The sequence below is a fragment of the Petromyzon marinus genome, chromosome 73, assembly GCF_048934315.1.
Source record: "Petromyzon marinus isolate PM22_M1 ecotype Great Lakes invasive population chromosome 73, UKy_Petmar_22M1.pri1.0, whole genome shotgun sequence".
Lineage (NCBI taxonomy): Eukaryota > Metazoa > Chordata > Hyperoartia > Petromyzontiformes > Petromyzontidae > Petromyzon > Petromyzon marinus.
Window position 1 is genome coordinate 5,553,924 of NC_133739.1, and position 8,999 is coordinate 5,562,922.

An 8,999-nucleotide genomic window follows, 5' to 3' on the forward strand; every position below is an offset into this window, starting at 1 on the left:
TAAATTTATTTTTAAACGGCACATTTATTTATTTATAAAAAACGTTGGCGTCACGCGCAGCGATTGGCAGTTTGCCCAGGACTAGTCCATCTATTTTTTTTTTTAAAAGAGGAGGGGGGAATTTCAACCGAGAAGATGGATTCTATCTTAGCAATCATTGGAAAGATTTGATAAATCATTTCAGTTCTTGATTGATTGTTCACGCTTACAGTGGCTTTCAGACAGCATACATTATAAAAAATTTCGTCTCCCCCCTCCTCTTTTCAAAAAAAAAATAGATGGACTAGTCCTGGGCAAACTGCCAATCGCTGCGCGTGACGCCAACGTTTTTTATAAATAAATAAATGTGCCGTTTAAAAATAAATTTATGCAAACCAACACACCTGATGATGACCGTTTGAGTTATGGTCGAAACGTCGTGAGAATTTTTTTTATTGTTTAATATATATTTTGTTATTTTGTTGTTTCTCTTCAACGTGACTTTAAATTTATGCAAACCGACACACCTGATGATGACCGTTTGAGTTATGGTCGAAACGTCGTGAGAATTTTTTATTGTTTTATATATATTTTGTTGTTTCTCTTCAACGTGACTTTACCGAAAAAACTAAGAACAATAAAGATCAGTCGAGCGGCATTATCTTTTCATCATCTGCGTAACGCTGTCTGGAATTTACCTGACCTGTTGCTCCGCACGTAGCTTTGGCTCCTCTAGGCCAAAATTCAGGCTGTTCTGCCTATGATCCATCCTGGGTTTAACCAGGGTGGATTTGGTGAGGAGCTCACAGATCTTTCAAAGATCTGGATACAGTCCCATAATCAGTGAGCTACGGCAAGTGAGGCTGCGTTGGCTGGGTCCATGTAGCCTGCATCCCCGGCCACCGCATGCTCAAGCAGCTTCTGTTTGGCTGTATTGAGGGGGCTAAATAGGCATGGCACTAGTTAGAGAATTGATGGAGCTGATGTGGTACAGGAGGATCTGTAACTGAGTGGACTTGCCGAAACCCGGTACCAGCGGTGTTAAGATTGGCCTCTGTGGAGGAGGCTCGTGAAGGACGCTACTGGGCAGTTGGAGGCAGTCGCCCCCCAACTGCGGAGGAGGAATGCTCACAACAACGAGCAGAGCACTGGGCGGCGAAATACAGCACGGTGGCACAGAAGGGGGCATAGGTGGTGTGCATCTTCCAGTCATCTCTGGCAGTCCTACGGCCACCTGCATCTAGTCTATCACAGAATATAACCCACAGCGTTGAACTCCTGGCAGCAAAAGTCTCAAGGTGCACCTAGCTTGGCGCAAGCGCCATGGTGAATGTCACCGCCACTCATTGGCGAATTGCGTCTGTTGTGCACATTAGTATATACGCATATGTAAATGCATGTTTATATATAAACTATACATATGTATACATACGTGTGTGTATCTCTATACCGTGGCTGCATGTGCACGCCTACAGCTGCTGAACCAGATGGATGGGTTCGACACACTGGGCAAGGTGAAGATGATCATGGCCACGAACCGTCCGGACACCCTGGACCCTGCGCTGCTGCGTCCTGGCCGCCTGGACCGCAAGATCCGTGAGTGACACACAGACTAGCACACTTACTCGCGCACAGACTCATGCACAGACTCATGCACAGACTCATGCACAGACTCATGCACAGACTCATGCACAGACTCATGCACAGACTCATGCACAGACTCATGCACAGACTCATGCACAGACTCATGCACAGACTCATGCACAGACTCATGCACAGACTCAACAACAACCGCCATTTTCCACTAAGTGGCGATGACGGCACCATGGCGCTTGCGCCAGGCTATGTGCAAGTTAAGGCCACGTGAAGTGTCAAACCCCCGCTTGCAGGAGGTCACGTGGCAGACCCAGGTGCCATGGGTTGCCTGACTGATATGACTGGCTGATGCACCACCTGTGCCCCCTACTGTGTCAACTTACCGTGCTTCAGCCACGCGGCGCTCCGCTCGTTGTGAGCGTGCTTCCTCTGTCCTTCGTTGTTGCTGGAATGCGACTCCCTCCAACTGCCCAGTCGCATCCTTCTCGAGGCTCCTCCACAGAGGCGGAGCTTGACATCGCTGGTACCAGTTTTCAGCAAGACCACTCAGCTCCACATCCTCCTGTACCACATCACTCCATCTCCTCTCTAACCCGTGCCGCACCCGTTTAGCCCCCTCTATCCGGCCGAATAAAAGCTGTTTCGGCATGCGGTGGCCGGGCATGCGGGTTGCATGACCCAGCCATTGCAACCTTGCCTGCCGGAGGAGCTCACTGATAGGAATGTCTCCAGATCTTTCAAGGATTTGTGAGCTGACGCAATCCAGGATGGATCGTTGACAGGCCAGCCTAAATGTTTCTAACCGCTGAAAATGTTTCATTAGGGGGTCCATGTTTTGCAAGCATAGAGAAGGGAGGGAATGACCGTGTTCGAGAAGACTTGAAGCTTCGTGTGGAGGGACAGACCAGGTAGCTTCCACACAGCATTACGCAGCCGATAAAATTGCAATGCCGCTCGGCTGGTTCGGAGTGAGACCTCTGCTGCCCAGGTATGGAAAACTGTCTACTATCCACAACTGCCCCATCACCAATTGGGAGTTGTGGTGGTGGAATGGTTGATGGTAAAAAAATACCCAGGCAGGTGTTTAGTTTTGGTGGGGCTGATGGTAAGGCCCCACCTCTGAGTGGCATGCTCCAGGTTCAGCAGCAACACTCTGAGTGAGCAACACTCTGAGTGAGCAGCAATCACCAGATTATCGGCAGATATAACATGGTTGACCAATAGGGAGCCATCCTTTGAACGCACCCGGGCATCGATTAACCTCCCATTGTATCTGTTCCAGATTGAAATTCCTCCAGTACAGCCATCAAAGGCTTCACGAACTAGATGTTAAATTCTAGATTTGAAGCTTTCGTGACTGCAAGGATTTATACTCTTTGATTTTTTTCGGTAAACTCACGTAGGCAAAAGAAAAGAAAACTAAATTAAATCACGACGTTTCGGAGGCAACACAAGCTTCCGTCTTCAGCTGGAACAGTCACAGCAGAATAGCTGTACCAAGTCGGGAGCTGTTGAGACGACTGGGATTATAGACAGGTTAAGAGGCGGGGAGGAGCCAGAAAGGGATGTGGGTGGGGGGGAGGGCTGGGTTAAGCCACCTTTTGTTATGCTGCAAGGGGTGTTTGGGGGGAGCGATGGCGCGCCGCACGAAAGCAATTACAACCCCATTTTTGTTAGAAAGCAATGGAAATGGCTGTACAATTATAAGGCAGCTAAAGTTTGACATACAACCCACTGAGAGTAATGGAAATGGCTGTACAATTATAAGGCAGCTAAAGTTTGACATACAACCCACTGAGAGTAATGGAAATGGCTGTACAATTATAAGGCAGCTAACGTTTGGCTTCGTTTATAACATGTTTCCAATGGTTGCTCAATTTGAAACCATCCTCTCGGTTGAAGTTGTGTCTATGTTTGCATATCTGGATGGCTTCATGGGCAAATCTTTGGTAATAACCAGGAGGTTTGCAGAGAACTTTGGTATCGGAGAAAACAATGTCATGAGAACCCGCTGTGTTGAAACAATTTGTTCTGCCGTGTTTCAAATCTGATTTGTGCTCGCGAATTAGGTCAGAAATATGTCGTTTCGTCTATATCGGGGAGACGAAACGACATTTCTGACCAAATCCGCGAGCACAAATCAGATTTGAAACACGACAGAACAAATAATTCACCACTAAGTGGCGGTGACGTCACCACGGCGCTTGTGCCAGGCTATATGCATGTTAATACCACGTGAAGTGTCGAACGCCCGCTGGCAGGAGGTCACGGGGCAGACCCAGATGCCATGGGTTGACTGAGATGACTGGCTGATGCACCACCTGTGCCCCCTACTGTGCCAACAGAGACTCGCACAAAGGCTCACACTCACAGACTCTCACGTGCGTGTGAGCGAGCAGGTGATCTAGCTGCAGACTCGCACGCAGACTCGCATAGACTCACACAGACTCACAGAGAGACTCAGATGTGTTGTGTATCATGTTGTGTGTGTTGCTTGCATTGTGTTGTGTGTGTTGTGTATGGGGAGCGGTAGTGCAGCGGTTAGCGCTATGCTGTGCTATGAACCCGGCGACCCGAGTTCGATTCCCACTCATGGCCAACACCAGTGACGATTATCTTAACCGGTCCTGGGCATCCCCTAGGTCGACTCAGCCTAAAATGACGAACTGGTGTGGTGTGTCATAAACATCGCCACAGGGGAGACAAAGGCGGCTTCGAGTGGTGCTGGCCACCCTCCCCCTTGTGTGCCGTGCCGGCCTTCATAGGTACCACTACTCGCTAACAGCACTTGCCCCAACAGGCTTTTGCAGGCTATACAGTGGGTCTTTATCTTTGTTGTGTGTATATTGTGCGTGTTGTGTGTACAGCGTGTGTCGTGTGTGCTGTGTATCGTGTGTGTAATATGTATATTGTGTGGTATTTTGAAAATCGTGTGGTATCGTGTGTTTATCATGCGTGTATACCATGTGGCATTGTGTAGTGTGTGTTGTGTTTATATTGTGTGACTAGCCTTATGCCCGTCCAAGGACCGGTGTATTTCAGTAAATCTGAAACCTGCAAGCGGAAATCAGACCACGACGTGATATTCATTGCAACAATTAATGTGCAGTGACAGACTTATTTCATTAAAAGGTTATAATCCCTTGTTCGTCATGACACACCCTTTTTACTTCGATGTCTCAACAGCGTTACGGAGACCACGTGATGTGGTGAGGGTTCTGTCTTTGTAGTGAGGGTTGTAAGTTGACGCCGAGGAGGGGGGAGGAGGCGCCTCGGCCCCCCATGTGGAGTGACGTCACCCGCTAATTATTATTAATGGGGGGTGGGGGGGTGTCAGTTTGGAAGACGTCACCTCTTCATGATTATTAATGAAGGGGGCTGTTCGATGTGGAGTGACGTCACCCCCGCTCATGATTATTAGTGGGGGGGGGGGGGGGTGCTACATGTGGAGTGACGTGACCCCCGCTCATGGTCATTAATGAGGGGGGGGGCTGCTCCATGACTAGCGTCATTCGCTCATGATTATTAATGAGGGGGGGGGGTCCATTTGGAAGACGTAACCTGTTCATGAATTATATTTTGATTTAAAGCTTTCGTGATTGCAGGGATTAATATTCTTGGTTCTTTCTACGTAACTTTACTGTTCATGATTATTGATGAGGGGGGCTGGCCGACGTGGCTCGTTATGGTAGGAAATATTGTGTATAGCGTGCGTGTTGTATGTTTGTCGTGTGGTTTTGTGTCTTGTGCTGTGTTGTGTGTTTATTGTGTCGCGCTGTGTTGTGTATCAGACATTGAACTCCCCAATGAGCAAGGGCGTCTGGACATCATGAAGATCCACGCTGCTCCCATCACCAAGCACGGCGACATCGGTGAACATCACCATCAACATCACCAATATCATCACCATCGCCAGCATGACCACCGCCATCATCACCACCACAATTGCCGTCACCATCATCACAACCATCGGCATCAACATCACCACCATCACCCACCCCCATGTCACCATAACCACCGTCACCAATGACATTATCATCACCATCATCAACATCAACACACTATCACGACCACCACAGCCATCACCCCGCCGTCACTATCACCACCATCACCCCCATCACCCTGTGTGTGTGTGTGCCTGTGTGTCCGTGTCCGTGTGTGCGTGTCTGTCTGTGTGCGTGTCCGTCTGTGTGCGTGTCCGTCTGTGTGCGTGTCCACGTGTGTGTGCGTGTCCACGTGTGTGCGCGTGTCCTTGTATGCATTTCCTTGTATGCGTGTCTGTGTGTCCGTGTGCGTGTCCTTGCGTTGTGTCTGTGTGTGCGTGTGTCTGTGTGTGCACGTTTCCGTGTGTGTGTCCGTCTTTGTCTTGTGTGTCTGTGTGTGCGCAGACTATGAGGCGATCGTGAAGCTGTCCGATGGTTTCAACGGAGCCGACCTGCGGAACGTGTGCACAGAGGCTGGTGAGTACCGCACTGTCACTCACCAATCACTCTCACCGACGCACTCTCACCCGCTCACTCAGTCACCCACTCACTGTCACCTACTCACTTACTCACTCACTCGCTCACTCACCCGCCCACCTGCTCGCTCACCCACCCACCTGATCACTCAGTCAGCCACTCACTGTCACCTACTCACCCACCCACCCACTCACCCACCTACCCACTCGCCCGCTCACTCACTGTCACCCACTTACTCATCCAGCTGCTCACCCACTCACCCATCCAGCTACCCACTCACTCACTCACCCACTCACTCACCCACTTACTCACCTGCTCACTTTCACCCACTCACCCACCCACCGACTCGCCCACCCACCCACTCACCCATCCACCCGCTTACCCACTCACCCATCCAGCTACTCACTCACCCATCCACCTACTCACCCGCTCACTGTCACCCACTCACCCACCCACTCACCCACTCACTCACCCACCTACCCGCTCGCCCGCTCACCCACTCACTCACCCATACAGTTACCCACTCATCCATCCAGCTACCCATTCACCCACCCACTCACCGCCCACCTACTCACCCGCTCAATGTCCACTCACCCACCTACCCACTCGCCCGCTCACTGTCACCCACCCACTCGCCCGCTCACTGTCACCCACCCACTCACCCACCCACCCACTCACCCGCTCACTCACTGTCAACCACTCACCCACCCACTCACACGCTCGCTGTAGATGTGAGGCCAGCTGTAGGGGTGGAGCCGGCTGTGGAGGTGAGGTCTGGTGTAGAGGTGAGGTCTGGTGTAGAGGTGGGGTCTGGTGTAGAGGTGAGGTCTGGTGTAGAGGTGGGGTCTGGTGTAGAGGTGGGGTCTGGTGTAGAGGTGGGGTCTGGTGTAGAGGTGGGGTCTGGTGTAGAGGTGGGGTCTGGTGTAGAGGTGGGGTCTGGTGTAGAGGTGAGGTCTGGTGTAGAGGTGGGGTCTGGTGTAGAGGTGAGGTCTGGTGTAGAGGTGGGGTCTGGTGTAGAGGTGGGGTCTGGTGTAGAGGTGGGGTCTGGTGTAGAGGTGAGGTCTGGTGTAGAGGTGGGGTCTGGTGTAGAGGTGGGGTCTGGTGTAGAGGTGAGGTCTGGTGAAGAGGTGGGGTGTGGTGTAGAGGTGAGGTCTGGTGTAGAGGTGAGGTCTGGTGTAGAGGTGGGGTCTGGTGTAGAGGTGGGGTCTGGTGTAGAGGTGGGGTCTGGTGTAGAGGTGGGGTCTGGTGTAGAGGTGAGGTCTGGTGTAGAGGTGAGGTCTGGTGTAGAGGTGAGGTCTGGTGTAGAGGTGAGGTCTGGTGTAGAGGTGGGGTCTGGTGTAGAGGTGAGGTCTGGTGTAGAGGTGGGGTCTGGTGTAGAGGTGGGGTCTGGTGTAGAGGTGGGGTCTGGTGTAGAGGTGGGGTCTGGTGTAGAGGTGGGGTCTGGTGTAGAGGTGGGGTCTGGTGTAGAGGTGGGGTCTGGTGTAGAGGTGGGGTCTGGTCTAGAGGTGGGGTCTGGTGTGTAGAGGTGGGGTCTGGTGTAGAGGTGGGGTCTGGTGTTGAGGTGGGTCTGGTGTAGAGGTGGGGTCTGGTGTAGAGGTGAGGTCTGGTGTAGAGGTGAGGTCTGGTGTAGAGGTGGGGTCTGGTGTAGAGGTGAGGTCTGGTGTAGAGGTGAGGTCTGGTGTAGAGGTGAGGTCTGGTGTAGAGGTGAGGTCTGGTGTAGAGGTGGGGTCTGGTGTAGAGGTGGGGTCTGGTGTAGAGGTGGGGTCTGGTGTAGAGGTGAGGTCTGGTGTAGAGGTGGGGTCTGGTGTAGAGGTGGGGTCTGGTCTAGAGGTGGGGTCTGGTGTAGAGGTGGGACCAGGTGTAGAGGTGGGCCGGATGTACAAGTGGGGCCCGGGTGAGGAAATTAACACCTCCTCGTCACCGTGGCATTCGGGTCGGGTGTGAACCCACGACCTCCTGCATACCGGGCGAGACAGTCCACATCTCCTAGCCACCGTGGCCCCACTTCAGCGCCGGGGAAGACAAAGGCGTCGGTATGAGAGCGCTCGCTGGACGGCCCTTGCCCCTGCTCTGCGTGGAGGCTACCCGGGGCCGCTCTGTCTGTGTCTGCGGTGTTGCAGGGATGTTTGCGATCCGGGCGGAGCGTGAGTTCGTCATGCAGGAGGACTTCATGAAGGCCGTGCGCAAGGTGGCTGAGTCAAAGAAACTGGAGTCCAAGCTGGACTACAAGCCCATTTGACAGATTCACGCACACACAGAGGGACACACACCGACACACAAAGGGACACACTGAGAGATAGACACATGCATAGACAGAGGGAGACACACATTGAGAGGCGCATGCATAGGCACACAGATAGACACACAGGTTGACACAGACAAAAATATACTGATCTAACATATAGCCTCTGTAGCAGACTGTTGGGGCAAGTGCTGTAAGCGAGCACCTATGAAGGCCGGCACAGTACACGAGGGGGTGGGTGGCCAGTACCACGCCCGGCCGTCTTTGACTTCTCCAGTGACGATGTTGACATACTGCTCCAGGCACTCATTTGAGGCTCATTCGACCTAGGGAGGACCAGGACCGGTTCAGATAATCGTCATTGGTGGTGGCCATGAGCCGGAATTGAACTCGCGGCACCGGGTTTGTAGCTCAGCGTAGCACGAACCGCTGCACCACTGCTCCCCGAACAGAGACACGCATAGGCCTGGGCAACACACAGACACGCACAGATACACAGGCTGACACTCATAAACACACACACTCACACGCAGAGGCACAGAGATAAACACACAGAGAGACACACAAACTCACACGGACTCGCACTGAGACTCACGTAGAGGCCTAGTGGCCGTGTTGCATTGTTGTCGTTTGTTGGTGACGTTGAGTCGATGTTCCAGTTGAGTTCCGAGTGCGATCAGAGTTCAGCGCTGGCTCGCAGGGATGGGCGCCATGCGTGTTGA

At 52.3% G+C, this 8,999-nt stretch overlaps 1 protein-coding gene across 1 annotated transcript in view; it reads left to right on the forward strand.

Moving 5' to 3' along the window:
* PSMC6 (proteasome 26S subunit, ATPase 6) overlaps positions 1-8,384 on the forward strand; it is a 28,282-nt gene extending 19,898 nt beyond the window's left edge. Inside the window, exons 11-14 of the mRNA XM_032979461.2 lie at positions 1,455-1,575; positions 5,367-5,447; positions 5,964-6,035; positions 8,156-8,384. Coding sequence (XP_032835352.1) covers positions 1,455-1,575; positions 5,367-5,447; positions 5,964-6,035; positions 8,156-8,274 — 393 coding nt within the window. The 3' untranslated portion in view covers positions 8,275-8,384. The remainder of the gene's footprint in view (positions 1-1,454; positions 1,576-5,366; positions 5,448-5,963; positions 6,036-8,155) is intronic.
* The last annotated feature ends 615 nt before the right edge of the window (positions 8,385-8,999 follow it).